The sequence below is a fragment of the Ailuropoda melanoleuca genome, chromosome 15, assembly GCF_002007445.2.
Source record: "Ailuropoda melanoleuca isolate Jingjing chromosome 15, ASM200744v2, whole genome shotgun sequence".
NCBI lineage: Eukaryota > Metazoa > Chordata > Mammalia > Carnivora > Ursidae > Ailuropoda > Ailuropoda melanoleuca.
The window spans coordinates 15742068-15758862 of record NC_048232.1 but is presented as its reverse complement, the minus strand read 5'-3'; the positions used below and the strand labels follow the sequence as shown (position 1 = coordinate 15758862).

At 41.0% G+C, this 16795-nt stretch overlaps 1 protein-coding gene across 1 annotated transcript in view; it reads left to right on the top strand.

Annotated features, from left to right (window-relative positions):
- Positions 1-16795, top strand: part of ST8SIA6 (ST8 alpha-N-acetyl-neuraminide alpha-2,8-sialyltransferase 6) — a 147331-nt gene that overhangs the window by 10500 nt on the left and 120036 nt on the right. The window contains exon 2 of the mRNA XM_034644225.1: positions 238-336. Within this exon, the coding sequence (XP_034500116.1) occupies positions 293-336 (44 nt within the window). The 5' untranslated portion in view covers positions 238-292. The remainder of the gene's footprint in view (positions 1-237; positions 337-16795) is intronic.

Sequence of the window (16795 nt, the reverse complement as noted above, 5' to 3'; positions counted from 1 at the left end):
TGTGAGGGCTCCGGCGAGCGTCGCTGCCGAGCGGGACCTGCCGTCGGGTCCCCGGCGGTCTCCCGGGCTCGCCGTTCCGGTCCGTGCTTTCCCTTCCTTCCCGCCCCAAGCGTCTTCAAACTCCGGGGTTGCGGAGCTGCCTGGGGAGCCGGGGCGCGCGAGCCAGGTGCGAGCGCGCTGCCGCTGCCGAGCCTGCCAGCGAGGTGGAACAACTTAGTTTTCTTCCTGGCGGTGCAGGTTCTTGGTGGAGGAGAGCAGGGACACCATCCGCGGCACGCCCGCCGCGCTGAGGATGCTCCGGAGCCCGGCGACCCAGCTACCGCGCCCCACGAACAGGTACCCGCGGCGCCGGGCGGCGGCGGGCGGGAGGGGGCTGGGCGGCTGCCGGGCGGGGATGGGGCGCGGCTGCAGCCGCAGGGCTCGCTTGGAGCTGTCGGGCTGGGACCGCACGATTGAGTGCTCTTGGGTGTCTGAATGTGTGTTAGGGGTGTGTGTGTTAGGGGTGTGTGTGTGTGTGTGTGTGTGTGTAACTCCTCACACTGCCTCAACCTCCCCTGTGAAGCCTGTACCTCCGTATGGAGGTTCTTCGAACCAGGGGAGATAACTCAAACAGCTGCACTTTGCAAAAATGGGTGCTGAGGCCCCTTCTCGGTAACCGTGTGTTGAAAACCCCCGAGAGAGGCTGCTCAGCCTGTCTGTAGAGGGATTCGGTTGGTTTGCTTTTTGTCTTTATGCTTTACAGTGCGCCCGTGTAAGATTCACGTTCGGGAGAATTCTGTGCACAGCGTTGAGACTCTTTTTGTGCTTAGGGAATGGAGACTTAAAACTGTTCTTTTTCTCTCATAGGAGTATCTATCCATGTGCAATAATTATTTGGTTTTTATCTTTCCTTCTGGTTATAAAAGTAATACATGCTTGTTGCAGAAAGTTAGGTAATATGAGAAATGTATTAAAAAATATTCGCTCTGAGCTCTACCACCCACAGATCATATTAAGGGTTTGGTCTATATTCTTCTAGTAGTTTTTCCTACCTATATATATATTTAAAAAATATACTTAAAATTATACTTTGTAGTTTGTGGTCTACCTTTTTTTCCTAAAAAAATGAGACAAATACATGCCATTAATCCCCCACTCCCAAACATTGCTTTTAATTGTTGGATAATTCATCACGTGAATATGCCATCTATTTAACTGCTTGTAGCTCTAGACATTTAGATGGTTTCGTGTTTTGTTTTTGTTTTATTTGCTGTTAATAATTCTATTAAGTACATCCTTGTATGTAAATCCTTATCTTCTTATTAAATGAATTCTCCAGGATGGAGTGATAGAAGTCATGTTATTAGGTTGAAGAGTATGTACATTGTAGGTTCCAAACACATATGGCCAGTTACCTCCTGGAAGAGTTGATTCAGTTTACATTTTCACCAGAAGAATGTGCTGTTTTGTGCCTCAGCATCGCTATTATTACTGCAGTTTTGTGTACTGTCCCTTCTCCTCTGCTTATCTCTTGTGAATCCCCTTTTCTGTGTTTCCTTCTGTATATTCTTGGCTCTTGGACCTTCTTAATCTTATGATTGCAAGATCCCAGGCTCCTGTGTGTCATAGTCATAAGAAGGGTCTTGGGGAGCCTGGAAGAAATCTTGAAGTGCAGGAACAATCTCCCACAGCCCTCCTGTTAGGATTTTACAGTGTATTAGAGGCACTAAGAAATCCTGGAGTAACAAAGCTTTGAGAAAAATAGTGGCTTCTAGTTTGATGTGATGCAGGTTTGTATACTATAGATAGCAGAGCTTTCCAGTGATCTGGGGAGCATTCCATCTTTTCCCAGGCCTTGGTACTGTTTGTTATTCATTTTGGTGTTGCCCCCTTGGGGAAATTTTGAAAGAATGCACTAATTGAATTACTTGGTCCTAGGCCTTTTTTGAGGTAATTCTTTGATGAATTTTTCAGCTTCTGTTGGCATATTTCTTTTCTACTTTGCATACTTCTTGAGCTAATATAGGTAATTTATATGTTTTTCTGAATCCGATTCAAAGATTTTTTTATACCATTCTGTTATTTTTTTAAAACCTCTCTGATACATTTTATATCCCCTTTATCATTTATGATTTTAATTATTTATATAGCAGGGGTATACATTTTAATCCATACTACTGGATTATGTAGAGAAATTATAATTTCTTTTAAAGATTTATTTATTTATTTTAGAGAGACAGCATGAGTGGGAGGGGCAGAGGAAGAGGGAGAAAGATTCTCAAGCAGACTCCCTGCTGAACTCAGAGCCTGAAGCAGGGCTCGATCCCACGACCCCGAGATCAGGACCTGAGCTAAAACCAAGAGTTGGACACTTAAGCGACTGTGCCACCCATGCACCCCGAGAAATTATAATTTCTTAATTTTTCTGTAGCTGATCTGATCTCTCCTTCATGAGCCCCATACTGTAGGTAATAGGTAAAAGTAATAATAGTAATGTTAAAAGCAATAAGGATAGCCAACACTTAGTGAATGTTTTTATGGGCCAGATATTGATCTAAGCACTTTACATTTATTAGCTCACTTGATCCTTAAAACTACTAAGAGAAACTATGATTATCTTCATTTTATAGTGGAGGAAACTGAGGCACAGAGAAATGAAGTAAATTGCCCAGAGTCATAGGGTTGGGGAATTGTGGACCCAGGAGTCAGACACAGGCCATGTGGGTCCAGAATCCCACACTCTTAATGTCCCTGCCATGTAGTCTTTCTTAGGTGCTGGGCAAGATGGTGTGTGTGTGTGTGTGTCTCAGGGTTAAAGCTTAATCAGATGTGACAATTTAAGCAACTCTTTCTGGTAATATTTATTCTTTCTAGGAGCCAATGCTTCATTTTTCATATTGTTTCATATTGTTTTCACCATTTCTTCTTGAAGATGACACCCAGATATAAGGGGGGAGGAGGGCTTACATGATGTATTGGTATGGTTAAGAGTTGGGGTTCATGATCATGGTATCCTTTGACTCCCCTAATCTTCAGAGTGATGTTGTCCATTTTCCACCTGATGGCTGGGTACCACCCTGCTGATAGCCAGGTAGGAAAGCTGCAGTTTGTGGCTCATTCTTTTTCCTCAGGTAGTCTACCTTATTGGTCCCCCCACTTTGTCTCCTCACTGAGCTCCCACCTGATGCTACCTCTCAGGGAGCTGGTGAAGATTCTGTTTTAGTCCTCTCCTGTGTTGTCACTCTGCAACATTTGCTCTGATGCTGTCTCGCCCAGGTCTGGCTAGCTAGCTCCACAGCCAGTCTCCCAGCTATTTCTGAGACCTGTCTAAGCATCTAAGAACTGAGGCTGGTTCGGGAAATTAAATATTGGTCTCCCTCTACTTGCCCCATGAAGTACATGTGACCCTACTCTAGGTTAATTTCAGGATGGGAGGCTGTCCAAGAGGTGATCTCTTTTCAGAGTCCTAGCCGGGGGAGAAGGCCAACCTTCCTCTACTCTTGTGGTTACCCTTACCTTCCTGTCCCCAAGCCAGACCTCTCCTCTTCCTTTCTCTGTCTTCTTTCCACTTCTGCTCCCAGTTGGGAATGTGCAGGCTACCCTTGTCCCTCATATTTTCTTTTGTCCTGACTCAGACCTCCAAGTCTAATTCAAACCTAAGCCTTAATGGTAATTCATGGGGACCAGGAGTGAAAAGATTGAGAAAGCTCCAGAAGCTATGTCTTCCAAGTAAGGTGGTTATTTGCTAAAGAGGGAGAATGAGAAGAATTTGGAAATCTCTTCTCGGGACTGTAGCATATCTTGTTTTGCTTGGTTAAAGCTGAATATCACCTAATCCTTTCTCTTTGCATTTTTTTCAGTAACAAGTCTTCTTTATCTCTCCAGAATCCCCCAAAGCATGCTTTAAAATGACTGAGGGTGGGGCGCCTGGGTGGCAAAGCGGTTAAGCGTCTGCCTTCCGCTCAGGGCGTGATCCCGGCATTATGGGATCGAGCCCCACATCAGGCTTCTCCGCTAGGAGCCTGCTTCTTCCTCTCCCACTCCCCCTACTTGTGTTCCGTCTCTCGCTAGCTGTCTCTATCTCTGTCAAATAAAGAAATAAAATCTTTAAAAAAAAATAAAAAATNTGCTTGTGTTCCGTCTCTCGCTAGCTGTCTCTATCTCTGTCAAATAAAGAAATAAAATCTTTAAAAAAAAATAAAAAATAAATGACTGAGGGAAAAGTCATGTCAAAGTCAGAAAGACAAAAGAGAAAAATTTAATAATAATTTTCAAAATATAACTCCGTTACGATTGATGCTATCTCTTTCAAATAGGCTTTGTCAGAGTTTGTCCTGGATTTGTTTTTCATACAACCAGCTCTTGGGTTTATTTCTCAATTTGGATGTGTTTTCCATCTTGTTATTTCCTTTGTGTTGTTTATCTTTTAAAAATTATTCCTTTTTTCCAACTTAATGTCTTTATTTTTTTTTTTTTGCTTTTCTTTGTTACAGAATGTTTACTACTATGAATTTTCCTTTGAATGCAGCTTTGGATCTGTTCCTTAAGTTTGGACACATAGTGCTCTGATTTAAAAAAATATATATGCTAAATTGTTTATAATTACATTAATTTTTTTAAAGATTTTTTTTGAAGTGCACTCAGTGTGGGGCTCAAACTCACAAGCCTGAGATCAAGAGTTTCATGCTCTACTGACTGAGCCAGTCAGGTACCCTTATAATTACACTTAAATTTTAAATAATGTTTATCTCCATAGTGATTTAGGAGAGTACTTTTAAATTTCCAGGTGGTTGGAATTAAAAAAAAAATATTAATCGAATATCCTTTCTTCTGTTAATTTCATTTTTTATTATAAAATAAGTCAGTAAAATCTGCAATAATGTCATAAGTGAGTTCTCAAATATTCAGTCGTTAGAAATGAGAGATTGGACTATCGTGATGTTAATCTCGTGGCTGGAGTAAGTCTGTGTAGCTAGCTGGCTAGGAATTCCCCGGTCCCTCCAGGGAAGTATCGAGGTCCTGGTTGTGGCTTGGTGCCTGTTAGTGGCAGTGTCCATTCTGACTTTAACATGCATGGTGACAATTCAGGATCTGTGGCCGACTGGGATTTCCCAGATAGCAGCAGCTATGTTTTGAATGTGCTGGTAGTTGTTGCCCATTTCATTGCCCCATCTGGGTTGACTAGACTGAGTTTTCCAGAGATGTGGGGACCATACTTCTGCTTCTCTGCTTTCCTAAAGAGGGTTTACCTGCTATTTTCCTGAGTGAGCTTTCTGCTCCCTGTGACCCTTTCTCCCTGCGGTACAACTTTGACTTTTCCCTGTTGGAAACCTGGGCTTCCATGGAGGGCAGACATCGAAAGTCCATTGTGTTACATCCCAACTCGTTATGGTAGTGAGCGCTACTGCGGAGACTTGATTGCGTGTTTTTTGGATGAGCACAGAAGAAGAAAACTGCCTGTTATTTCAATGTCCTAAAGATGGGTACTATTCATATTTTCAATAACTTCGTATGCACATATCTGGCAATTTTGCTATGCGTATTTTGGTATGGGTTAGTAAAAGTTTTTAAACAACATCTGAACTTTTCTTCATGTCATTAAGTTTTCTTTCTGCAACATAATTTTCAGAACACAGTGTTTGTGTGCATCTACCATAATTTATTCTTGCCTTTTGTACATTTGGGTTATTTATTATTTTTTCTTTTGATTTATACTTTAAAATGAATAATTTTCTACCCTTGCACATATTTTTGATTATTCAGATAAATTCATAGAAGTGGAGGAGCCAGATCAAAGAAATATGAAATTTTAAAATGTTGCTATGATTTGTCCAACAATAGTTGTTTTAATTAATTTATTAAATAAATTAATAGTATGAGAGTGACCATTGACTCAAACTCCTGACAGTTCTGTGTATTAGAATTTTTTTTCATTTTTTTACTTTCATTCTCAAGAGATAATATTTTATTGATGTCTTAATTTGTATTTACTTGTTTACTGGTGTGTTTAATTTTTGTGTTTTTCCTTTCTAAGTTGGCTCTTCATACTCTTATCTATTTTTCTATCAAGATACTCTATTTTCTGGGGCGCCTGGGTGGCTCAGTCAGTTAAGCGTTCAACTCTTGGTTTCTGCTCAGGTTATGATCTCAGGGTCCTGAGATTGAATCCCACCTCATGCTCCTGGTGCTCTGTTAGGAGCCTGCTTGTGATTCTCTCCCTGTGCCCCTTCTCCTGCTTGCGCATGCGCACACGCTCTCTCTCTCTCTCTCAAATAAATAAATAAAATAAATAAATTAAAGAAAATCTTAAAAAAAGATAGACTATTTTCTTACAGATTTACAAGAGGTTTATAAATATCAAAAGTATGAAACTTTTCTTTACCGTGCATTTAAATTGATTTAGTTAACATTTAGTTAATGTCTGTGGTTATTTAATCTGTGCAAGTTTTCAACCTTTCTGTATTCTGTCACTTATATCTACTTTTCTTTCCCAATTCCACTTCTGAATTGATAAACTTACAGTTCATTTATTGATGTATTTGAGATGCTGAGATAAGTGTACATCTTAAATGGATTTTTAAATATTTAAACCTTTTCTCCTTCTAGTACTTCTTTTGGCATGTGGCAAAAGGGGTGAACTTTTATTGTTATTATTATTCTATCATGTACTTTTGCTTTTGAGAAATTTTTTTTAAATTTGAATTAAGCTCTTGCTTACAAAACTAGAAATACTGTGGCTCCTGGGTGGCTCATTCGGTTAAGTGTCTGTCTGCCTTTGGCTCAGGTCATGATCCCAGGGTCCTGGGATGGAGCCCCTGTCTGGCTCCCTGCTCAGCTCAGCAGGGAGTCTGCTCCTCCCTTTTCCTCTGCCCCTCCCCCTACTCGCTCTCAAGCTCAGTCTCTGTCTCTCAAATAAATAAATACAATCTTAAAAGAAACCAAACAAATCTAGAAATACTGTTTAGGTTCTCTTTTCTGTTGTTCAATGCTCAGTGCCATTGTAAATGAGCCCCTCCCCACTTCTTCAGGTGTTTGTTTCCATTGCTTTCTTGGTCAGCTGGCATAAATCCTGAAACATTTTGGCCTCAGAAGGTGGATGATGGTGTTTCTGGAACTTCGGATATTTAAGGATGCAATTTTTTTTTTTAAAGATTTTATTTATTTATTCGACAGAGATAGAGACAGCCAGTGAGAGAGGGAACACAAGCAGGGGGAGTGGGAGAGGAAGAAGCAGGCTCATAGTGGAGGAGCCTGACATGGGGCTCGATCCCACAATGCCGGGATCACGCCCTGAGCGGAAGGCAGACGCTTAACCGCTGTGCCACCCAGGCGCCCCTAAGGATGCAATTCTTATTTTTCACATAGAAGTACTGAATTGTTGCATCATGACTCCACTTTTTTTGTGTGTGTGTGTTAAAATTTTTGTAAGATTTCTTTTCTTCTATTTTCTGCCTTTTAGGGCCCTGAAAAACAAATAAGAGTAATCTTAACTTTTGTTTTTTCAAAAGTAACCTGTTTGATTTTTTGCATTATGGACCCTGAGAGGAATTTTCTTTCTTTTCTTTCTTGCTGTTAAATTTACAGCAGTGTGTCTTTTCAGTGACCTCTTTTGGTTAACTTTGTCTGTAAGCTTTTTTAATCCACTGGCCCAGTTATTCTATTTTTCTATTCTATTTGGTATCCTATCATGGATTCTGTGATGTGTTCCGCACACTCTGGTTGTATTCTGTGAAGCGATCCTTCATTTTCTGTCTTCCAGTGCTGAACCTCTTCCCCACCGCTGCCTTTCCATGTCAACAATTTTATTTCTTTTTCTGATTTCAGTTTTCTCCTTGTCTTTTCCCTCTTCCCTCTGGGATGGCCTCTCAGATCTGTCCTCTACATTTCTAAGTGATTTTTCTGTAGTGTCAGTTGTCTGTTTTGCCCTGTCTAAAACAGTACATCTATTCCACTTTTATTCTTTACAATTTTTTTCTCATCTCAGCCTGCATGTTATCCCTTCAGTTTACATCTTAGGAAGCATCTAAGTAAGCTTTTAATACACCTCACCCTTCATTTCTTACTTCAGGTTTTCTTGTATTTTATTGAGAATGCCAAGCAAATGCTTTCTAAAAATTTCTTCTGTGTCTTATAGTAAATATTGTTCAAAAGTATAATTTTTCCTTACACCTTGAGAACAGTGTCCTTCCAAGTTAGAGAATCTTTTTTTTTTTAAGTTTTTATTTAAATTCCAGTTAGGTAACATACAGTGTAGTGTTAGTTTCAGGTGTACAATTTAGTGATCCAGCCCTTCCATACATCACCTGACGATCAGTGATGTTGAGCATCTTTTCCTATGTCTGTTAACCAGCTGTATGTCTTCTTTGGAAAAATGCCTTTTCATGGCTTCTGTCCATTTTTTATTGGTTTTTAGGGTGTTGATTTTTTTAAAAAAGATTTTATTTATTTATTTGACAGAGAGAGCGCACAAGCAGGGGCAGTGGCAGGCAGAGAGAGAAGCAGGCTCCCCGCTGAGCAGGGAGTCCAATGCAGGGCTTGATCCCAGGACCCTGGGATCATGACCTGAGCTGACTGCAGATGCTTAATCGACTGAGCCACCCAGGTGTCCCAGGGTGTTGAGTTTTATAAGTTCTTTATATATTTTGGATATTAACCCTTTATCAGATATGTCATTTGCAAATATTTCTCTTACTCCATTGGTTGCCTTTTAGTTTTGGTGATTGTTTCTTTCATTGTGTAGAAGCTTTTTATTTTGATGTAGTTCTAATGTTTATTTTTTATTTTGCTTCCCGTGTCTCAGGAGACATATCTAGAAAGAAGTTGCTACAACCGATGTTAGAGAGGTTACTGCCTGTGTTCTCCTTTAGGATTTTAATGGTTCCATGTCTCACATTTATGTCTTTAATCTATTTTGAATTTGTTTTTGTGTATGGTGTAAGAAAGTAGTCCAGTTTCATTCTTTTGCACGTTCCTGTCCAGTTTTCTCAACACCATTTGTTAAAGAGACTGTCTTTTTCCCATTGGGTGTTCTTTCCTGCTTTGTCATAGATTGACTATATAGGTGTGGGTTCATTTCTGCGTTTTCTATTCTGTTCTGTTGATCTGTGTGTCTTTTTTCGTGCCAATACCATACTGTTTTGATCACTAGAGCTTTGTAATATAACTTGATGTCTGGAATTGTGATGCCTCCAGCTTGCTTTTCTCTGTCAAGGCTGCTTTGACTATTCAGGGTCTTTTGTACATACAAATTTTGTTCTAGTTCTGTGAAAAATGCTGTTAGTATTTTGATACGGAGGGCATTAAATGTGTAGATTGGTTTGGGTAGTATAGATATTTTAACAATATTTGTTCTTCCAACCCATGAGCATGGAATGTCTTTCTATTTATTTGCATCTTCTTTAGTTTCTTTCATCAGTGTTTTATGGTTTTCAGAGTACAGTTCTCTTACCTCTTTGGTTACATTGATTCCTAGGTATCTTGTGGTTTTGGGTGCAGTTGTAAATGGGATCGATTCCTTGATTTATCCTTCTGCTGCTTTGTTATTGGTGTATAGAAATGAAACAGATTTCTGTACATTGATCTTGTATCCTGCAACTTTACTGAATTTGTGTATCTAGCAATTTTTTGGTGGAGTCTGTCAGGTTTTCTATATATATAATATCATGTCATCTGCAAATAGTGAAAATTTTACTTCTTCCTTGCCAATTTGGATGCCTTTTATTTCTTTTTTGTTGTCTGATTGCTGTGGCTAGGACTTTTAGTACTATGTTCAATAATGGGTGATTCTGGGCATTCCTGTCTGCTTTCTGACCATAGAGGAAAAGTTCTCAGTTTTTTCCCATTGAGGATGATATTAGCTGTGGGTTTTTCTTATATGGCCTTGATTATATTGAAATATGTTCCCTCTGAACCTACTTTGTTGAGGTTTCTTATCGTGAATGGATGTTGTACTTTGTCAAATGCTTTTTCTATATCTAGTGAGAGGATGATGTGGTTTTTATCATTTCTTTTTTTAATGTGGTGTATCACGTTGATTGATTTATGAATATTGAACCATACTTGCAAACCAGGAATAAATCCCACTTGACTGTGGTGAATGATTCTTTTAATGTCTTCTTGGGTTCAGTTTGGTAGTATTTTATTGAGACTTTTTGCATCCATTTTTATCAGGGATATTGGCCTGTAGTTTTCTTTTTTAGTGGAGTCTTTGTCTGATTTTGGTATCAGGGTAATGCTGGCCTCATAGAATGAATTTGGAAGGTTTTGTTCCTTTTCTATTTTTTGGAATAGCTTGAGAAGAATAGATATTAACTCTTCTTTAAATATTTGATAGAATTTTCCTGTGAAGACATCTGGTCCTGGACTTTTGTTTGTTGGGAGATTTTTTATTACTGATTCAATTTCTTTGCTTGTTTTCAGTCTGTTCTATTTCTTCTTGTTTCGGTTTTGGTAGATTATATGTTTCTCTGTGAATTTATCTATCTCTTCCAGTTTGTCCAATTTGTTGGTATATAGTTTTTCTTATCTCTGATAATTGTTTGTACTTCTGTGGTGTTGGTTGTTATTTTTCCTCTCTCATTTTTGATTTTGTTTATTTGGGTCCTTTTTCTTTTTCTTTCTTTTCTTTTCTTTTCTTTTCTTTTCTTTTCTTTTCTTTTCTTTTCTTTCTTTCTTTCTTTCTTTCTTTCTTTCTTTCTTTCTTTCTTTCAGAGAGAGAGGATAATGTGAGTGGGAGAGGGGCAGAGAGCAAGAGAGAGAGAGAATCTTAGGCAGACTCCATGCCCAGTGTGGAGCCCGACGTGAGGCTCAGTCTCACAGCCCTGTGATCATGACCTGAGCTGAAACCAGGAGTCAGATGCTTAACCAACTAAGCCACGCAGTCACTGTAATCTCTTTTCTTTTTGATAAGTCTGGTTAGGGATTTATCAATTTTACTAATTTTTTCAAAGAACCAGCTCCTGGTTTCATTGATCTGTTCTATTGTTTTTTAGTTTCTATATCATTTATTTCTGCTCTGATCTTTACTATTTCCTTCTACTGGCTTTAGGCTTCACTTGGTTTTTTTTTTGTTTTTTTTTTTTTTGCTTTGTTTTTTATTTATTTTTTTTTAGTTCCTTTAGGTGTAAGGTAGGGTTATTTGAGACTTTTCTTGCTTCTTGAGGTAGGCCTGTATTGCTATATACTTCTCTCTCAGGACCACTTTTGCTGCATCCCAAAGATTTTGAACTATTGGGTTTTCATTTTCTTTTGTTGTTATATATCTAAAAAAAATTTTTTTTCTTATTTTTTTAGAGAGAGAGTGCATTCGAGGTAGCTGGGTTGAGGAAGGGAGAGGGAGAGAGACAGAGTCTTATGCAGGCTCCATGCCCAGTGTGAGCCCAACACAGGGCTCAATCTCATGCCCTGAGCTCATGACCTGAGCCAAAATCAATCAGTCAGGGAGCCTGACATGGGGCTTGATCCCATGACCCTGAGATCACGACCTGAGCCAAAGCCAAGAGTCGGCTACTTAACCGACTGCACCACCCAGGCACCCCTGTCTTGCTGCTTTTAAGATTTTTTTTCTTTATCACAATATTTTGCAAATTTAATGACAATATGTCTTGGTGTTGGTCTGCTTTTGTTGAGTGTTCTCAGTGTCTCCTGGATCTGGATGTCTGTTTCCTTCCCCAGATTAGGGAAGTTTTCAGCTATTATTTCCTCAAATAAATTTTCTGTCCCCTTTTCTCTCTCTTCTTCTTCTGGGACTCCTATGATATGAATGTTATTATGCTTGGTGGAGTCCCTGAGTTCCCTAAGTCTATTCTCATGTTCCATAATCTTCTTTCTCTCTTTTGTCCAGCTTCGTTAATATCCATCATTTTGTCTTCTAGGTCACAAATTCATTACTGTGATTCTTCCATCTGCTGTTCATTGCATTAATCCTGTTTCCAATCTCATTTACTGCATTCTTCATTTCAGATTGATTCTTTTTTAACTCTTTTGTCTCTGTGTTAAGGGTCTCCCTGATGTTTTCTATTGTTTTCTCAAGCCCAGCGAGTATCCTTAATGATTGGTGCTTTCAATTCTCCATCAGGCATGTTACTTCTATCTGTTTCGCTTAGATCTCTGACCGTGGCCTTACCTGTTCTTTCATTTGGAATGAATTCCTCCGTCTTGGCGTTTGGTCTGAGTCTCTGCCTTCTCTGGTAGAAAAGCCAGTTATGTTTTTTTGTTGTTGTTCCTGAAAGTAATGGCTTTATGAAGAAGAGGTAATAAAGTATCCAGGGCCTGGCGCTTCAGGGAGTGTTTTCAGTGTGTGCTGTGTTCTCTGCTGTTGTGTTTTGGCTGCTCAGTCCTTCAGGCCAGTCATCTGCAGAGGTTTACCTGGCCTGCCATGGGCAGTGTTTGGTCCTTGGCCTGAGTGTGGTGAGTTTTAATTAGGTGTGCTCTGGTCTGCTTGTGAAATGAAACCTGATGCTACTTCCACTAGAACTGAAGCCCTGCAGAATTCTCTGGTCGGGAGATGTGGTGTGGGCTGGGGTTTGTGCTGGTCTTCTGGGGAAGGCACCTGCCACACTGGGCCTGAGGCAAGCTTGATTGAGAAGGGCAGTCCCTCCAGAGCGCAAAGGTGTGGGGCTGGGTTTAAGCAAGTTAGGCATCCAGGGCTGGGGCCGTGGGGCTCTCCCCATAGCTGCCACCCCCTTTATATCCCAGGGCATGAGAACTAATTGCCTCTCCTGTCCCCTTCCATTCCTCCAGTGTTTTACGATATAATGTAATATGATATGATATGGTATGGTATGGTATGGTATGATATGATATGATATGATATGATATGATATGATATGATATGATATGATATACTACACATAGATAGAATCTCAGGAGAATGCAGAAAGGGAGCCATGAGTGAGGACTTGGCACAGCAGCACCCGGACAGCCTCTGCTACCTTCCTGCATGGGAACAGCCACCCGACTTTCTGGTTGGGGCAGGCTCTCTCTGCTCAGGTAAAGAAAGGCAGACAGTGGGAGGAAGGTCAAAGCCACCCTAATTTTTTTCTCCCTGGACCTGCGGTTTCATCAGCTGCTGGTAATTTCTCCGTGGGGTTCCATATGCCCTCTTGGTTACAGCTTTTCTTCCCTGCATCTGACACATTTCTGAAGCAGTCATCTGTTGCCGTCGAAATATGTGGTTGTTGTCTTGTGCAGACTTGTGTACTTTTCTAAGAATGTGAATAGTCTGGAAGGGAGAGAATCAGGCGCTGTTTACTCTCTACTGTCTTATACTGAAAGTTGTAATAATGTTTTATTCGACATTTTCTTGTTGTCGTGTATATTCACACTGGGATCATAATTGTGAGCTTCGGAAATTCAAGATGAGCGTGAGCTAGAGCTTGTAAAAGGGCCACATAGCTAAACACAACAGGGCTTTTCACTCTCTTTTACTCCTTTCCTCTCCACACCACCCTCCACATACATGAAGGCTATCGAACTGTATTTTTGAGAACAATATAATTCCCTTTGGTATCTTTACTCCTTTGCTTTTAAGAGTAATGATACTGTACGTGTCCTGACTTTAAACATTCAGTATGCTTTAAAATTGCTTTGAGGCTGGTTTCTGATATAATTTGAAACAAGGCTTTAAATCTTGCGTTCTGTCTCTTTTTTTCTACTTCTTAAAACTGTGTCTTCATTGGAGCCCTCCTTTTTCGGGCTTACAGGGGGTTCTCCGCTCCTGCTGTGATGGGGATCGCCTCAGTCCTGGTGTTCCTGAGGTCCGGTGAGAGCTGCAGGACGCACTCGTCGGGGCGGGGGGAGCGGTCCCAGACATGGGCTGCAGGTGCTGCTGGGCTGCCGTGGGCTCATGGACGCGTGGGCAGGCAAGCCAGGCTGGGCCCAAGGGACATGCAGAAATGTCCTGCTGTTTCCCCGGCTTTGTGGAGTGCGTGGATGAGAAGATCCGGCCTTCAGGAAGAAATGGTGTCTGACTGTCCAGCTGTCACTTCAGAGGTCACCGGGGGTGGACTTTTATGTTCTATTAGAGTCTCATATAACTCCACAACTTCCTTTGCAGGTCTCTCTCCACAAGGAGACCGAGTGCCTCTTTTCATGGCTGGAGAAGTGACAGGCAGGCCGCAGACGGGACTGTTCACGCATGGATGTCCCAGTGAGGGCGATTCCATTGCGACACCACTCTGGGCTGCCAGAGCATCGTCTGGCCTTGTATATTAATTCAATGTGCCCTTCATAGACAGTTTTCTTGAGCCGGCAGGCTTCGGGGTGAAAGTGAAACAACAGAAGTTGTCAGACTCCCTGGTCTGGTCATAGGAATGAAGCTTTTCTTCAGGAATTATAGAGAAGCACAAACATTTTGGGAGATGATGCATTAACCGAGGAATAGAGGGAAGAGAGGCCTGGACACCGCAGGAGGGACATAAAGAGAAGAAAAGGAAATAAATATATCTCCTTCTCGGCCAGGTGTGCTGATTCTTTTTAGAGTCACTAATATTAGCTGCTTGGCAGTTTCAGGGTGCAAACTTTCTGCAGCCTCTCTGGGGGGGGGCAGAAAAAGAATCCCTTGAAAGAGCTACTGAATGCCATGAGAACACTTGAGAAAAGTGTTCTTGCATCCCAGTGATGTCTGGATTTATAGCTGCTTTTACCAGTAAGAAGATGAGTATTGCTGTGGATTTATCTGTACACGCTTAGGAAGTTAGCTAGTGCAGGTCTGACACGAGCAGGCTAGGAAGGCCCACACATGAGTTGTGTCTTTCCACAACGTCAGCTTTATTCAGTCATAAAGCAAGGTTAACATGATCGTAAAGCAGGTTCAGGGTTCCGTTTTGCTATGCATGTAACCGGCTTCATCCACGTCACATAAAGCAAAGCACAGTTCTGCGGCACACATCGAAGAAGGTACAACAAGGGTAAGAATTTCACAAACCAAACACGGAGTCAGTCCCTGAGCGCACAGTTGGATGAGACTTGGCGTGATCCCAGTCAGCTCTCGGAGCCTCCTGCTTATTGTGTTCAAGCAGTGGACGATCTCTGTTGTGTTCAGAGATCAATCGGACAGAACCTTTGGTGGCAGTTGCCTTTTCAATGTGGTCAGACGTGAAAGGGTCAGTGTCTGGCGAGTCTGACAGTGGGCTGCCAAAGTCCTCCCCTTTTTAAAGGAGTTTAATCAGTCTTGGGCCTTTTGCAGGCCTCTTCTGGTTCTGCTGGTGATCAGTTCTGGGTGTTGCCAACCTGTGTTGGTTTCGTGATATCTGGTCTTAGCTGTTACGCCCTTGGCTGCTTTCTGTCACTGCTTGACATGAGTGACTCCATCTTGGTCTCTGTAAAGACACCTAGATCTATCTTATCTGTATTCTCAACGAGAGCAGTGGAAAAGTTCTCCTTTCTTCCCTTCTAGGTTTTTTGATTGGTCAAATAATTAAATTGATATACAGCAGGTTAACAGGATAAAAGCAAAAGTTTGGTAGCATGTATATGGCAGAGACCCAGAAAGACCGAGTAACCCCCCAGAGTGGCCAAAGCCACTTAAATACCAATACTTTTAAATACTGTCTTCAACTAAAGACAGAAGATGTTGGGGATGGGGAGTCGGTTATTACAGGGTACCAGGAAGAGCACCTTAAACAAAGGTGTGGTTGGCAGATTTAAGTTGCTGCCTTTTCTATTGGTAAGAGTTTCTAGAGACTGAGTTATCCCTCTTTTCCTGCTACAGGGAGGGAGACACCCTTACAAAGGGAGATTTCCCGTATAAATGTAAATGTCTCTTGCAAATGGGTAACTTGTATTCAGTTTTCAGAGCTTCCCCTGAGTCTGACATTTCTTGAAAATAACCAGCTTAAAATAATCCATATGCCAGAGGCATAACTTGGGAGTGGCAAAATTTGCTCCCATTCAGATTTGAAAAACTTTGTGTCACAAAGTACGAAGAATGATTTGTAAACGCCAAAGATAATCAGTCAGTAATTCTTGAGAACATTCGTATCCGTGGGCATAATTATTTCTAAAGACAATTTTATAGGGCATAACCTGTGCTTTTGAAATTACTGTAAACTAATTTCCATTATCTTGTTATTGTTAATGCACTAGGATTCTCTAACATATAATTTTTAAACTAGTATTCTAGAAAATTGGAGTTGTAGGTTGTGAAGACCAATCATTTTTAAAATGATTAAAATCTCTCACTGGAATCTCAGTTGGAATGAAGTGATACCTTTACACACTGCCTTTGGAGGATATGCTCAATGTGCCATATACTAAGTCAGTCGATCCTTGAATAGCATGGGTTTGAACTGTGTGGGTCCACTTACGTGCAGATTTTTTTTCGATAAATACAGTATAGTACTGTAAATATATTTTCTCTTCCTTATGATTTTCTTGATAACATTTTCTTTTCTGTAGCTTGCTGTACTGTGAGAATACATTTGGTAACCTTAAAAATAAAACTGTCCGTTATTTTATCAGCAAAAATGGATTTATTAAGGAATAGCAGAGAATTGTGATCAAGGATAAGCAAGCCATGGCAAACCTTAGGCAAGTCCACTGAACAAAAAGAAGAATGCCCTTTTGTAGAAGAGAGGGTGAAATTGGGAATGCTCTTATAAACAAAAAGCCCGTTGGAGTAAACTGGGAGCTGAGAGTACAGTGGCTTTTGATTGGCTGAATTGTGATGGTCTCTCATTGGCTGGGCTGTTGCCAATGGGAGGAGTTAAGCCTTTCTTCACCCTCCAGCGAGCTAGTCAAGTGGTATCCAAGTGCAAGGTCCAGCTCTTCTTGGGGAGGAGGTGGTGTGTGTTGCAGGGGGTGGGGGTGGGGGGGG